At 42.9% G+C, this 16,361-nt stretch overlaps 3 protein-coding genes across 3 annotated transcripts in view; 1 reads left to right on the top strand and 2 right to left on the bottom strand.

Moving 5' to 3' along the window:
- LOC106916485 (A-type voltage-gated potassium channel KCND2-like) overlaps positions 1-4,380 on the top strand; it is a 39,829-nt gene extending 35,449 nt beyond the window's left edge. Inside the window, exon 5 of the mRNA XM_088006443.1 lies at positions 2,748-4,380. Within this exon, the coding sequence (XP_087862569.1) occupies positions 2,748-2,922 (175 nt within the window). The 3' untranslated portion in view covers positions 2,923-4,380. The remainder of the gene's footprint in view (positions 1-2,747) is intronic.
- A 1,094-nt stretch (positions 4,381-5,474) lies between these two features.
- LOC106916486 (uncharacterized) lies at positions 5,475-8,315 on the bottom strand. Its single transcript, XM_088006781.1, has one exon. The coding sequence runs from the start codon at positions 8,231-8,233 to the stop codon at positions 6,701-6,703; it is 1,533 nt and encodes a 510-aa protein (XP_087862907.1). The 5' UTR covers positions 8,234-8,315; the 3' UTR covers positions 5,475-6,700.
- Positions 8,316-14,130: 5,815 nt separating this feature from the next.
- Positions 14,131-16,228, bottom strand: parietopsin. Its single transcript, XM_014984819.2, has 4 exons — positions 15,679-16,228; positions 14,992-15,320; positions 14,633-14,878; positions 14,131-14,485 (listed from the first exon to the last, which is right to left on the bottom strand). Exons 1-4 carry the CDS (start codon positions 15,998-16,000, stop codon positions 14,327-14,329), a joined length of 1,056 nt encoding a protein of 351 aa, XP_014840305.1. The 5' UTR covers positions 16,001-16,228; the 3' UTR covers positions 14,131-14,326.
- Between the last annotated feature and the right edge of the window lie 133 nt (positions 16,229-16,361).

Genomic DNA, 16,361 nt, shown 5'->3' with positions numbered 1-16,361 from the left:
TGCTACCTTAAGTGAAGACAAATACTGCAGATAACACCAAACACATCTTTTCCACTATAAAGCATGGTGGTGGTAATATCATGCTGTGGGCTTGCTTTTGTTTCAACAGGAACATACTTTGAAGCCAGAGCTGCAATGACTAGATTAGAACAGTGTTTTTCAAAGTAGAAAGTTGGAGGGAAGAAGTAGAGAAACAAAAAGCAAAAATGTAAGTATTTAATTCAGTTAATGTCTAAACAATCATTTTAAATTATTATAAATTTTTTTTTTAGAATCTGGTTTTGAATAATGATCACAGCATTGTCTGTAGGTTTGCAAAGGGAGCCTCCAGCTGTTTGAGAGACCAGGGGTTTAACTCACAACCAATTCACGCGTTAGAATGGCCTAAACATAGTTCAGAGCTAAATCCAGCGGAGATTTGTGTTCAAATACGTTTCTAATTCCAATCTGACTGAATTTGGGCTTGTTTGGAAGGAAAAAAAAATAAATAAAAATAAAATTTCTACATGTGCAAAGCTAGAAGGGCATATCCCCAAAGGCTATTGCAGCAAAAAGTGCTTCTACAGAGTAGCGGCTGAGGGGAGCTGAATGCCAATGAAAGGTAAACTACTCCAATTTTTCGTTCCTTGAAAACCACGTGTACCTTTTATATCTACTTCACACAAATATGTAAGTCTTTGTGTTTGTTTGTCGCATTAAAACCTAATAAAAACACATTGAAGTTTGTTTTGGGGGTTGGAAGATAAAAAAAACATGAGGTAACAGAACTCAGCTTTTTTTGGCACTATTAATATTTACTGCTACAAATAGAGAGATTGACTGAAGATGTTGCAGTGTATAGCACGTAATATCACCCAAGAAACCTAGATAGCCTCCACACAAGAAATAGTGCTGCATAGTGAGAACCTTCTGGCCCCCAGGCGGTGGTTTTGTAGTGGAAATCATTGCCTGGTCTGACACATCTAAAGGCTGAGAGATGAAATTCAGATTCTAAAATGAGAAAGTTTAACAAACGTTTTCACATTTTTCAGGAACTGAAGCGACACGTGGCGCCGTCAGCTCAGCGACGTCATCCTCTTCGTCCCCCCTACCGCATGTTGTAACAGTGTGGCCGTGTACGAGGGAACACTTTAAACGAATTCGGCTCCAAATTGGACTTTTTGTTTTGAACAATAAAAAAGGGGAAAAAGTAACATAACGTATGAAAAGTGTCCTATTTGGTTAAGCTGCCCAAATCCTCCGTCATGAAAGACTAAGAAACACTATAGCAACTGATCCCTTCAGTTACCGTTACAGAGCTGAAAGAGATGATGTAACACGGGGGTAAACATCTTCCTGTCCCAGTTTGAGAACCGTTGATGGTGTCAAAGTCAAACCGAGCATGAATTAAAAATGAAGTTTTCTGTGATGACTTTTGATATGCTGCACTTTTTGACAGCGGTGTTCATGCAGCATGCGCTAAACATCGACTCTGAACAGGGGAGAAGAAGAAAAGCAAAAGACTGCAGCATGGGAACCTGTGTTGTGTGTTCATATAACACACAACAAGGAAGTCTGGAAAGGAAGTTCCTTTCTGGAAAGGAAGTCATTCCCCCCATTGATGCAGTGTTACAGTCACAGACTTAAACAGGTTTTATTTTGCACTGAAAGTAAACGCTGAGCTCTTTTTGCCAAGAAGCCCCTCAATAAAAATAAAGTGCAGCCGAGTGCGGTCAGAGTTTCCCCGGCCGAAACGGAACATTTTTGGCATCCATACGAAATGCTAAGTGTAGCAGAAAACTCATATTGCACATCAGCTGGAACAAACCTTCACCACAGCGCTGCAAGGCGGTGACATCGAAATGATGTGAGGCTTTTGTTTTTGCTAAATAAAAAAAAAAAGAAAAGAAAACCTGCAAAACATTGGAGAATGGGTTCAACAACCCTAAACATGCAGCCACAGCCACAATACAGAGGTTTAGATCAATGCATACTTAGAATGGCCCAGTCAAAGTAAGCAAAAACGAATTAAAAAGCAATTGTACACAGCTTTGCGCTGGTCGATTTGATCAAATCAAACAAAATGCAAGTTTGTAGTTGAAACATAACAAAAAGTGTTCACAAAATTGGATCTTGAGACACTTGATGGTCTGCAGCTTCTCAGAGAAACAATCTGTTCCCGTTTAACAGGCAGAGTATGAAAAAAAATGTTCATAGACCAAAATAAGGTCTGACTTAAGCACCATCAAGATGACTCCCATAGTTTTGCCATCCAGAAGATCATCAAAGTAAGCAAGACGCGTCATTCAGGCGTTGCTCTGGGTTTTTGCAAACCGATACCATTCATCTGACTGCACAAAAAATCTGTGTGGGGGAAAAAAAAAAAAAAAAACTTTGAAAGACCTCCAGAATGCCAGAAGAAATGTTGATCAGGTTCTACTTTAAAAGATCGAAAGAAAAGTCCACCTCGTTGAAATGAAAGCATAAATAAAATAGAGACGGCTTACTTTTTGGAGTAAAATGCATGTACTAATCTTTAAGCGTCATAAAAGCTGCAGTCCAGTAAACTGTTTCTTATATTGTATTTTTTATGGGCTCTCTGAGCAAAAAAAAAAAAAAAACACATTTCTTAGAACTTTTCGTCACAAAAGCTTTTTTGTGTTCTACGTGGAGACCGACTCCCACAGCTGTAAAATATTCTACAAAAGTCGACTGCGTGTACAAATGCTTCTCAAGGTCGACTGACTCTTGCCGATTTTCCTCCTCAGCCGCTCCAGCCTGAACGCCAAACTGGATGAGACGGTGCCCTTGAAGTGCGACGAGGCTTACATCTCCCCGTCCATGGTCCGGCTGTCCGCCCCGGTGGCGACCTCGTCGGACGACGCCTCCACCGCCACCACCACGTACTCGCAGAGCAACATTGTCCGAGTATCTGCCTTGTAGATGTCGCACCTGCCTCACCTGACCAGCCCAAACTGGTCTCGAGAAGCACCAGATAGATGCTGAGGAGAGGGACCACCGAGCATCAACCTGCCATAACCGAGAGGGATTATAAGCTTGACAGCGGTTGGGATTTTTATTTATTTATTTTTTTTTTTAATTTTGAAGTTGTGATTTCATCTGATGTCAAACTCTGCATGGTGTTTAAAAGAAGAAAACAAAAACACAAAAAAAAACGAACAAAAACAACAACAACAAAACGTTGAGGCTCTCTGGGAGCCGGAGTTTGATGTTGAACCAGCAGATCTTTGCTTCATTAAGCACATCAAAGCGAGGAGGCGCTTGGAATGAACGTCATCGTTGCCTAAACATACTGAGGACAAAAAAAAAAAAATCAACAACTTTATTTTTCAATATGTGACGTAGATGTGTTTGTTGTCTCTGATTCGAAGGCGGGGAAAAGTCTCGAGATCGTTCTCGACGGCCTCATGGCGAATAAAGCACACGCATTTCCTCGCCGTCTTTGTGAATATGGACTCACTCTCCACGCTGTTGCATTTAAAGCCCTCTTGGATTAAAACGCTTTCTTACCTCCCCCTCCCCCGTTCACTGTCGTAAAGTCCAAAAAAAACGACGCGCGCACCCACTGGAACGCATCGCCGTTGTGAATATTCACGAAACTGACTCACGAAGCCGGTCGGGGTCGTCGCCCGACGGATGAAATCGCACGACTCACCCCGACGTGTGCGAGTGAAGGTTGAACGACCAAATCTGTGTTAGCTTCCATATTAGCCATCCTGAGTCAGCGTGAAAGCCGCCTGTCGGTAGTTACCAGTTATCGATAACCATACAGGGTATACATTAGCTAGGGCACAAGTGAATAAGTGAACGTTTTCGGCAGCACTTAACTAACCTTGATGTGGACACGTACGAGATGCTAGCACCGGCCTGCTAAACCGTAGGAAAGGACATCGACTGACTTCCTCACAGCGACTCGGTTGACTCCATTGTGTCGAAGCACCATTTTGTATATTTTTCATACTGTAAATATTTCTCAGTTAGGACTTTATCAAATGCATCTGAAGTTGGCTCCTCTAAGTTCTAGATTTAGTTTGAACAGTTGTTGGCAAAGAAAAAAAAAGGAAAAGAAAAAACCCTCTTTCTGTCTGTTGCCTGGTTGAATTTAATGATTTGCATGCTGTCATTGCAGAATTATGTTTTAATTAAAGTGTGTGTCTGCTTCTTGTTGGGAGGTTTGTTTCAGCGACGACCGGATTAATGGGCTGGAGCACAACGGAGCGGCGCGGGTGTCCGGATTTTAAAGTCTGCTTTTAATGAAATACAAATCTTGTCATGGACTGTGTGTGTAAGGGTAACGAAAAGGGACAAATTTATCACACATTGTGCATTTGGTGCAGTGGATAGAATAAACAGTGCAGCTCTGCTGAAGCATCTATAAAATGACCTGTGTCTTTTTCTCTTTTTTTTAACTCTTCCTAACCCCTAAAAGTGGTGGTGGTCACTACAGCAGGTTTTTCTTCTGTATGCATCAGGGTGTTGATGTAACAAACAAAATATTTACACAGTTTAAAAAGACACATAATGTTTTTTCTCATTGACTCCAATGAAACACAAATGTTCCTGTTTTAGGTCCAAAATGATGCCAGAATAATGAGAACGAGAGTTTTTAGAGAGTTGTTCCCCATTTTCTTCTAACAAAGAAATTTAAATTCAGATTAGTTATCAAATGCTGTCAGACCTTAGTTTTTGCAGACATATCAGGAGAGTTGATGAAACAAAAACCAAAGTGTCTGGACATAAATGAGAATTGTTAGATTTGAAGAAAGGGGCTTGAATTACTAAAGAAGCTGCACCTTTTATTTATTTATTTATTTATTTAGCTGCAGGAGGGACTGGAGCAATTCAAATAAACTGTGAAAATATACATTTAAGCAATTCAGTACATTAACACGTTACATAGATAAATATTAAGCTAACATTTCATTTCATTTCATTACATTGAAGGATCCTGGAATATTTTTGCTACTGTTGTTTAACAAATATTTATGTCTGTTTTTATCTGTCCTTCACAATAATTTGTGAAATTCCTATTTTAACATCCATTTTGCACGAGAGGGCTAAAAACTATAATATAATTTAACATTCTCCCTGTTTACTCCAGGTGTGTGTGCGTGCGTGCGCGCGCGTGTGTGTGTGTGTGTGTGTGTGTGTGTGTGTGTGTGTTTTACAAAGAGTGGATCATGAGGAGGAGCTGCTACATGTGAGGACCTGCTGGCCCAGCGGTGGGTCCTGGCAGCGGGGTCTCTGGAGACACATGAGCTGACCTCAGCGATCGTTTGACGCGGAGCTCTGTGGCGCCGCCCTGCTGAGCTGAATGTCAGTCTAAGCAGCTCCTCACAGCATGCGACGCCTCCGCTCTGCAGCGTTTAGCAAGCACTGAGAAGCCAGCAGGTGGAATATGGGAGAAAGCACGGCGGCGTGTAAAACAAAAGACCTCCTATAACCTCAGTGTATAATAATAATAATAATAATAATAAATCCCCTTACAAAAGGGACTTAGACTAGTTTTTATTTTTTAATCAGTTACATCAGATGTGTAACACTGTGCCTTTAAAAAACTGTTTCTCCTTCATATTTTGTCATGTTACAACTGGACGTTTCTGCTCACCGATACCGACCTTTAAGATCTGACCTTCTGCTCTTTCATTTGACAGATTTTGTTTTCTAGAGAATATAAAACATGTAAGTAAAAAAAAAAAAAAAAACTGTTTTGAAGGTTCTCTGTTTTCAAGAGTAAACGTAGGAATGACGAGATTTTTTTTGACAAAAGTGTATCATCATCATCATCATCAGGTTTTAATGAAACTCAAAATGGTTCCTGATGTGCTTACAGAAAATTATGATTAGTTTCGGTGCAATTATTGAATATGACAAAATAAGATCTATTTTATGTTTAACCACTTACTGAAAAAAAAACATGAATTCTATCAGAAAGGACAAATTTGACGACTCTGATCTCAGGCTCATTTACTGATGTATCTCTAGTTGGAAACTGTAAAACTTCAATGTGTCTTATTTAGATTTTCTGTGACAAGCCAACGCAGAGTTGTTTATTTGTAAAGTGAAGAAACATAAGCAGTAATTCTTAGAAGATGGATAAAAACTGTTGTGAATTTTTATTTTGCCTCCTTTTAATGCAATACCCCTAAATCCAATCCAATTTACAAATACAATTTATAATCTCCTGAACAGTAATTATAGTCCACGTGTTTGTATTTTCATCCCAAAATTAGCAAATAAATCACATTTATGATCTAAGTCGTCTTTCACTCCACAGTTTAGCCAATCAGCCAACGTCCTCATCAAACACTTTGGTGTTTGTCGCTGTAAATTGACCATATGTGAACTAAATCACACTTTTAAAGGGGCCATAAATCCAAATGTGTGCATCCAGTTTTATCAGAGTGTAAAAGTCTGAGATGTTCTCACTTCCTACAGAATCTGGATTTAACCCAGCTTCTTAGCTTGTAAAACTCTGAGCGAAACTGCGGGTTCACTGCAGCGTATATTATCGGGTCGCTCAGGGACGTGATGCAGGAGACAGACACCGACAGGATCTCCATGTCTTGAATGACTGGCGTCTGGAGGAAGGAAAAAAAAAAAAAAAGCAAACAGATACACAATTTGTGTGAGAGCTCTGCTGGGTTTCGAGCATACATATATTCCTTCTGATGGAAGGATCCAAACGTGCCTTTCGCTCTCATATTTTGCACGGTAATGTCTTCTGAACGTCCTGTAAGAAGCTCACACACGGACTCACCTGCATTTCTCTGTTTCTGTGGACAAGAAAATTCACCAAGATGGTTGTGATCAGCGGCAGCCAGAACAAAAGGAAGGTTATGATGATATACCCGGCGCGTTTGGCCATTTTAGTTTCCTTCCTTTTCCTCGCTCTCTCCTTGCTGGCCTTCGAAGGCATGACGCAGACAGCCCCCTCCAACTGGACCTCCTGGTTTACGGCTCCATTACTTTGGACAGGAGGCAGGGGAGGCTCTTGATCTAGCGTAGGCGCTGCCTGTGTTTCTCCTCCGGTGCTGTTTTCTTGTTTTGGGCCAGTCAATAAGACAGAGGTAGATTTAGGGAGCTCTAATTGAGTAGATGGTACAATAAGGAGGCTGTTCTCTTTGACTGAACTTTCAGGTTTCGGGCTTTCTCCGGTCTGATTTTCTCGGTTAAGGCTTCTTGACTTCTCCTGCGTCTCTCTGTCAGCAGGCCTATCCTGATTTGAGGCTGTTGCTTCTGTTTTGTCAGCTCTGCTTTGCTCCGTTTTTAACGTTTTCTCCACAGTCTGCAGTGCGTCCGGCGCTGCAAGAGGGTGGAGTTGCTCCTTCTCCAAGTGACTCATCTCTACTGTAATTTTAAACCCAGGTTTTCTCTCAGGACTAATGGAGGCGCTCTGTGGGGCGACCTCCGGGGTCAGGAGGGAATTTTTACCAATTCTACTTGATTCAACAACACTTGTACTCAGGATCTGCCTGTTCTCACATTTGTCTTGCCCATTTTGCACTGCAGGGGTGTGCTTGTCTTCTTTTGAGTCTTTTGAAGGAACAGAAGTGCCTTCGTCAAATATCTTGCGATTGTGTGATCTCAGTAGAGCAAAAATGCGAGCGTAGAAGCCAGTGATCACCCCGAAACAGGACACCCAGAGAGGGAGCAGCACGTAGAGACCAACGGTGTCGTAGGTCGAGGACGCTCCTCTTTGGCCCTCTTTACATCTTACGTACACAGGTGAGTCTTTCAAGAACACCTGACAAACGGCAGCCAGTGAAACACCCAGGAGCCACGTAAGAGGAATCAGTGCCATCATCCGTCGTTTTCTCTGAGTTGTTTTGAAGGGATTCGCAATCGCCTGGTACCTCTCCGCGCTTATGCAGCCCAGCGTCGACAGCTGGATGCAGCAGCTGAAGGAGAAGGAGGCCGTTTGCGTGTCGCAGATCAGACGGTCCACATGCCCTCCGCGGTGCAGGGTCACGATGACGTGCAGCAGAACCGGGCAGTCGACGGTGCAGCGCAGAAAGTCCACGACGGCGAGGTTCACCACCGGCGCATTGACGGACGTTTGCAGCGACTTCTGGCGACACACCGCCAGGATCACGAAGAGGTTCGCCGCCGTTCCCACAGCGGAGGTGATTAGCAGAACAAAACTGTTTGTCACCACGAGGGCGAAGTCAACGTAGGCCCCCCAAACGGTGATGTTCCCAGAGCCCCCTGTAGACGTGGGCGCCCCTCTCATCTCCGAGTTCAGAGAATCAACATGCTCAGCTGGCTGACTGAGCAAACATCGAGCGCTCTTCACACCACCTCCGATGAATGAATAATTGCGAGGGGGGGGAAGCAGCGGCGTGGACGAGTTCCTCCAAAGTGCCCGCCCTTTTCATTATCACTCCGCAGCACCAGCGGGTCACCTGGGAGTCCTTGCTGTTCACATTCATTAAAAACTCTGCAGTGTATTCACAGCTGAGACAACCGGGGGGCAATAAGAGACGGGCTGCTAATTGAAAAGCAGTTATGTCACTATTGTCTCATCCCTGACATATATGACTTCATAAAATCAATCAGCCGGATACATGGCCTTGCATGAGGAGGGTTCACAGCCCTTGAAGTTTACCACATTACAATCACAAGCTCAGGTGAACTTGCGTGGGACGGAGTGTGACAGACCAACACAAAGTAATGTTGAGGTGGGACGCATACGCCAGGCATTCTCATACAGCCTACGTGAGTTATTGCCATATAGACACATTTCTTGCTGTAATTACAAAACTTTAGCTTTATTTCTCTATCATGTAAAGACCAACTATTGTTCTTCGTTACTGAGGACCTGAAGTTCAGTGATGTTAGCTGGAGAGTTTCTGGTGATTTGCAGTACCAAAGATTCGTTCTAACAGCTCTGCTTAGATCTAAATAACTTTATTGTAGTCCTGGTTCTTTGTTGTTGCCCAGTTGGAAAGTAAACCTGCTCTCAAGTCTTTTTCAACTTCTGGCAAGGTTTCTTCCAGGGCTGCCCTATTTGGCTCCATCCGCCTTCCCATCCACTTTGGCCAGCTTCTCTGTCCCCGCTGAAAATAACAGCTTCCCCACCACATCATGCTGCCACCACCATGTTTCTCCAGGAGGCATTCAGGGTGATTATCAGTATTAGATTCCTGCCACTCCAAACATTTGGCGTGTCACCCAGAAATCTCTGTTGTCTCTGCCCCCCACATTCTGTTAAGGCCCAATTTGTGGACATTTCAACTAATATTTATCATGATGTTTGTTCTTTAATGTTCTCTAACAAACCACTGAGGACTTCAGAGAACAGTTGGATTTATATTGAGCTAAAATTACATACAGTTCAACTCTATTTAGCAGCAGAGTGACGTCCAATAGCAACTGGTCGTGGCTGGATTTAATTTTTGATTGTCAGAGTAAAGAGAACTGAAAACATCTGCCCACCATGCTTTTTACATGTGGAAAAATTAAAAACAACGGCCATAATACAAGGTATTACCATAACATTGCTTTATTAACATTCATAAAGCAATGTTAATGCTTTATTAACATTGATAGTCAATGTTACTAAAGTAGAAACAAATTCAATTTTATTTTTGTTTTAGTCTATTTCATACAATCCAAATAAAGCAGCCCAAGTTAAAGTTTGAGGAAGTTATGCGACAACGTTTGGTAACACTTTATTTGAAGGGATGTGCATAATACCGACATAATACTGCCATAAACATGACGTAACACCTGGTATGAACATGAAGGAGTCTTCGTGAATGTCTGACTGTAGTCATGAAGTGCCATTCGATAAATAATGAAACTTTCAGTGCAAAGTTGACACTTTTAATGCAAGCTTTAGTACAACTTTGCATTAGAAGTGTCATTATTTACAACTGACCCTTCATGACAGCAGTCGTAAACATTCGTGAAGACTCTTTCATGATAACGGGTGTTGTCTTTTTTATGATACCGCCATGTCAGTCTTATGCACACCCCGTCAAATAAAGTGTTACCAAAAGTTGCAGGGGTGTAAGAACCTTTGCAAGTTGCTGAAGCACTGTGACGAGCACATGATCGGCTGCCCGTTTAATTTGATTCAGAATTTAATGAAGGTTGAACGCTTGACACTGGCGATGCCAGATGGATGAGTTAAGAGTGGGAGCAATGCTGCCGGATTATGGTTGCATATTTTGTAATCCTGTTTGGAGATGCAGTGTGAAATGCTCTTTGCTTCAAAATGTGGAAGCTTATGGGCCGTGATAAATCTGGGATTAGATTATCACAATAAGATGCAGTCCGGACCATCCGGAACGTTACGCCGGGGAGAAATCTCTGACGAACCCGCGGACAAAAACGAAAACTCTTGGGAAATAAATTGCCTTTCATTTTGTTTCCGTCTCGCTGAAACATCACGACAGCATAAACCGAAACATGATATGTGGAGAATCAAAAGATGCAGCTTCATTATGAATTCAGTCCAACTCTTTCTGCAGGAAGTGGAAGAGGGGGAGCAACACTGACAACGTTAAACCAACACTTCCCAATAAAGAGTCACTTCAAGTATTTGGAGATCTGAAAGAGGTTATAGCCAGTCTGTTTGACCTAAATCTCCTTACACCAACTCAACGAAAAGCAGCACCTTCCACAATTGCTGCCGCGTTTCTCAGTTCTGAGAGGCTAAGCTGATCCTGTGTGTGGTGAAGTGGGCCTGCGTTGCTCTGGCCACGTGTTTTGGATCGTTATTCTGTTGAGAAGCCCGGTAATGATCCGTGTTGAGTCTTCTAACGGAGGTCGCCGGATCATGTTGTTTAAAAATGTCCTATTTGGAAAGATGAATGATGCCACTTCTGAAAGGTTACCATGGTTACCCACCGAATCGATTTTGCATGTAGATAGCATCTCACGATTGTTGAGGGGACTCGGTTACAACAGGATGCCGTTTTGCTTCAGAGATTTGTATTTTTATTTTTAACCACAGTCCTGCTTATTGTGTTTATCCAGCCTCTTTCATCACAGCTCCAGCTGTTTTAAAATGTCTAAATATCACTCTAATAGCAAAGAAAAAAGCTAATTATTTATGAAAATATATATCTACCTTACTCATTTTGCATCTTTGTCTTTATCAAGAGTGTTTAAGAGAAATGAACCTCTGTTAGACTTATTTTATCCCTTGGAAAAGTTTGTCACTGAAACACGAGTTTAGAAGTTACTGACTGTTAGCCTTGATCATCATTACAGAGTGAAGGAGAAATTATCATAAAGCTATTAGAGATTGAGATTTCCAAGCATTCCTGGATTAGGATTATGCCATAAAAGAAGACTTATTTTAAGACTTCTCGAGGATCTACTTTTTCCTTTCTTATTCGGTGATGGTTTAATCTTCGCAATTTGTGGACAGCTTCGTCATTCCACGTCTGAGACAATTGGATATTTTTGGGCTTTCAAATGAAATCTGACTTCCTCCTTGTTTAAAAACACAACAAATTTGATTAAACTGATTAAATAGGAGGACGGACTCGGAAACACGACAGACGATGTCTCTGTCACTTCACCGCTTCACACTGCTGACGCCTGGACGAAGCGAGGCGTGTGTTGGACTTGATTAAGTCTGAGTTCTGTTCACATGATCTGCAGTGAAAAGGTGAATTGCTTTTTTTTTTTTTTTTTCCTGCACACCGGCTGCATACGATTGAAATTATAGCGACACGCAGGGCTGCAAGTTTTTGTGCTGCTGCTGTTTGGCTCACAGTGCTGGAACTTTCTGTAAGTATTGATCAGAGGGCAAGGCTGATTTCTGCTGACTTTAATCCATTTTGTTTTATTAGTTTATATATATATATATATATTCTTAGATTAATAGCTCTGAGATCATCAAGAGAGGCTTTGTGTGTTTATGGGATAGAGCTACATGCAGGACAATCTAAAGATGTGTGAATTTTTTATTTTTATTTTGTTAAATGAGACATCCTCACACACGGAATGAAACCAGGTACGTTGCATTTTAGGAACAAAGGAGGTTTCTGTTCATTCTCGTTTGTCAGCACTGTCTGGCTGTGATTGCTTTGTCTGCTCTCATTAAATATGCATACAAATGGAAAATTACAGACAGCGACTGCTCACACCACCAAACGGCTCTTTTCGATTCAGCATTTTTGTGTCTCCTTTCAACGCAGCGTGTGTCCAAACAAATCTGAAACAGATCAGAGAAATTAAATTGTCTTCACTGAGAAGTCTCACCGTCGTTGAATTAAATAGACAAAGAAGAACAAGAGCATCCGGTGGCGTAATGTGATTCATGTAACTGGCAAAGGAAGAGTATTTCTACAAATAGAGTAAAAAAATAAATAAATAAAAATGAAGCAAAGCAGTTTCCAGGTACAACCTTGATAAACATGTGCATAATCAATATCTTTAAAAGTGAAACTGATCATTAAAAGTGGTTACATACAGAGGGGCACATTTCAGTCAATTGCTTTTGTTTAGGTTTGTGCCTTACAGCTGATTAAAACATAGAAGTCATTTCCCTGCCAGCATGTCTAGGTGGGCCCCATGTGGGGAAAAGGAGGGCAGACCATATGGGTTTGTCCGCGGGTTCCACGATGGTCCCACATGGGTTTGCCCATGTAGGGCAACAGCCCACATGGGCCCTATATGGTGGTGGCCCACATGGGTTTGTCCATTTAGGGCCCATGTGGGGCCATCGTGGAACCCGCGGACAAACCCATATGGGACCCATATATCAGCCCTCCTTTCCCCAACATGGGTCTCACCTAGGCATGCTGGCTGGGTTTCTAAGACATTTGAATTAGTAAGGCCAAAGAAATAAATTTTGAATAACAAAAAAAAAAATACTGTACTGCACCATTAATACTTCTTGACTGCTCTTTTTTTTTTTTTTTGCATGAATTGCTGCGTCCATTCCTTGTGGCATTTGAGGCCGATTGGGGGTGGGGTGGGGATCAGTTCTGCTGCGGTGGCATTTATCTGGTTTGCATTGATCGCTGAGGTTTAAGTCAGATGCGTTTGCTGACCAGTCAAACCCAGTGATACCTCTGTCATTAAAGCAGGTGCTGAGTCCTCCTGGAGAACGAAATCAGCAGCTGAGAGAGGGAGGCTTGAAGTGCTCCAAGAACCTCGGACCAACATCAGCAGATGACGTGGTTCCTCCAATCCTCACCTGCTGTAGAACCTTAATGTCCAAATGGAAAAAAAACAAAACAAAAAAACTTTCATCTGAAACGGGACCTTTTTTCTCTCCACTTAATCCACTGCTGCTCAGGTTCAGGAATGCGATGACATGAATGCATCAGATGCATCCTGCATGTGGGTGGGATGGCTCTGAAACCGGCTTTCTACGGCACACCTTTCTTTCCTTCCATTCAAGCTTTCATTAATTTGCTTGGACACAGCACTTTGTGGACAGACGGCTTCTTGGCAATGATGTTTTGTGGCTTTCTGAACTCGTAAGCCGTGAAACATCTGTAAAGTCAGCAGTTTCCACCAACCAAGTACTGAATGCATAAACGGTACTGAACACATTTCTGCTCTGAATAGCCTTTCATGTTCATTTTCTGAGACACTGAATTTTGAGTTTTCAATCATTTTAGAGCTGATAAATACTGTGTGAAAAAAATTGAGCTCCTATGTCTTCTCCTTACGGTCCTGCTGCCATGTGGACAAATACACTACTGATTCATAAACAACCAATCAGACCCAGGAGGAGGGTTTTAGCGCTGTCAATCATGCTAAGACCCTCCTCCTTGCTCTCTGCTAAGTCACAGCTGTCCCACCAGAACAGAGCTTGCTGCTAATGCTCAGTCTAATTAGCATGGTCACCGATGATGGCAGATAAACAAGTTTCCTGGAACAGTAAGTCATTTCTCTCCCTTGGCTCTGATTGGTTGTTTTTGACTGGAGCGGTGCTCAGTGTGGAGTTGGAGAATCTCAATCTTTTCACAGATTATCTCTCATATTGCACTCTTACGACATGGTAACAGTTTGAACATATGTGTAAAAAAAAAAACATATTTTTGTAAAAAGTTACATACTGTAGCTCTGAACCACATTCCTTAACATGACCAGAAATAAACCTCAAAATCATGCATGAGTTTCACTTTCCAGACTGAATTCCCAAAATAAACAAAGTTTTCGGAAAACACTTTTATTCAGTGAGCTGCAGCTGCAAAGCATTAGCACATTTTGGAAAGTTTCCCTGTAAATTTCACCCTCCCCTCTTCATTCTCCCCCCCCCCCACCACTCCGTTCTCCACTCCATGTCCTTGACAAGGCGCCAACAATCGCTGTCAACAATGGCACCTTGTTTGTTTTGGCTGCGGAGAAGTCACAGAGGCAACACCTTGCTGCGCGTGCTGGCGCTCCTGCTCCTGGAAGACAGACAGCTCCCCCTGTTCAAGGAGCTCAGAGGGATGCTGCTGACGCCGCTGGGCCCTCTGGGAACATGACGCCCGCACGACAACACCTCCAGAGCACACTCACGGAACTGTTGGATGTAAACACACACACATAAAGAGAGAGAGAGAGAGAGAGAGAGAGTGATGTGCTGTCAGGAAAATGTGTAGACAATTAAAAAAAAAAAAACTTCTTTCACCCCCCTCCCTCGTCTCAGATGCACACTGTACCCGTTTACCTGTTTGTTGGAAAAGAAGTAGATGATGGGATTGTACACCGGGCTGGTTTTTGCAAAGTACATGGGCAGAGTGGCAATGAGCGGAGGGATGCGCAGCTCCGGATCCACCACCACCACCACTGACAAGGCCGTGTAGGGCAGCCAGCAAACGAAGAAGGCCGTTATCATCGCCAGGACCATGGTGACGGCGTGATCGTTCTCACTCTTCCTGGAACGGCCGCCTTGGAGCTCCAGGCTCCTGTTCAGCTGGTGGGGGGGGAAAAAGGACATTTGAGCCTCTGTTTAACACCTAAAGTCTTAATTTAGACGAGTGATTTTAAAAGTGCATTCCAAGTGGTGTGAAATCTACAAAAGTCCACCTTTCTCAGGGATTTCAGCACGTGGAAGTAGCAGTAGATGATGATGGCGACGGGTGCGATGAAACAGAGGAGCGTGTACAGAATGAGGTAGCTGTAGTTGCTCCACGACCTCTCCTCCCACGCCAGAGAGCAGGACGTCTGGACGCCTTCGGGACCGTAGGAGCTCCAGCCGAGTAACGGGGCGGCAGCCCAGAACAAGCAGAAGACCCAGACGAACAGCAGGCCCTGCAGGCTTCGCCGCATGCTCAGCCTAAAAGCAGCTTTCGGGCGGCACACCACGTTGTAGCGCTCGAAGGCGAGAAGGGTCAGAGTGCAGAGAGACACCAGGCCTAAAAAAAAAAAAATCTAAATTTAAAAAAAAAAAATCTAAATTTCAGGATCGAAATTGAGAGAAACATGGATGCAAAACAACAACAATGGAAGGGTTTCTAAGCTAATGCCAGGAGTAAAATTCATCTTCAGCAAATCCATGCAATACATTGATGTTTAATTGTTGTAGCATGTCAAGATGTAACTGTTGGGGGAGGGAGGATGATTCATTTTGCAATTCACTAAGAACTGAATAAGTGATAAACTGGAGGTTTACCCAGATGCCCCCCGCCCCACCTCCCACCCTAAATCTACACACAGATATTTTAGATGTTTTTTTTTTTTTTTTCCCTTTCCCATTGAGAGTCCCATCCTTACCGAAGTAATTCACAGAAAATCCCTGGAAAACGCAGGCGGCGTGGCCGATAAAGTAGGAGCCCTGGTAGTTTGTGATGGTGGCGACCAGCGAGCCGCACAGGGCGATCATGAGGTCGGACACCGCCAGGCTGAGGATCAAGACGTTCATGGGCTGCAGGAGAGAAGCGTTCCTCAGCATCACAGCTATCACCAGGCCGTTGTTAAAAACCGAAAACACCGTGTTGATGAACATCAGGAAGGAGAGAATGCTGTAGCCCACCCTGGGGAAAACGACGGGAGCGTCGGTCACCGTGGCTGTGGGGGGGCTGCTGTTCCCGTCCATGCTGGTCGAATGATCCTGTGAGGCTCTGAAGTGATCCTGCAGGTTTTATCGTTTGTGATTACTGCTGCCTGTTGGTCTCATCTGATATCTCAGATTGTGCACCTGTCTGATTGAGAAAGCCAAAAAAAAAAAAAAAAAAGCAATATGGGAAATTGACTCTTAACACGATTTGCATGGATTAAACCTCCTTAACCCAGGGCTGTAATTGTAATTGGGAAGTTCAGTCTGATAAACAGCAATCAGACCTCAACACTCTTTTTTTTCCTGAAAACTTAAAAGCTTCTAATTTGTAGGAACAAATAAGCAAATATATAAAGTATATAAATATTTGAGCGGAGCCAAACAAATACAGTCAAAGCTG

The sequence above is a fragment of the Poecilia mexicana genome, unplaced genomic scaffold, assembly GCF_051168715.1.
Source record: "Poecilia mexicana isolate PSO_F unplaced genomic scaffold, ASM5116871v1 scaffold_6, whole genome shotgun sequence".
Taxonomy (NCBI): Eukaryota; Metazoa; Chordata; class Actinopteri; order Cyprinodontiformes; family Poeciliidae; genus Poecilia; species Poecilia mexicana.
This window is presented reverse-complemented; position numbering and strand designations above follow the sequence as displayed.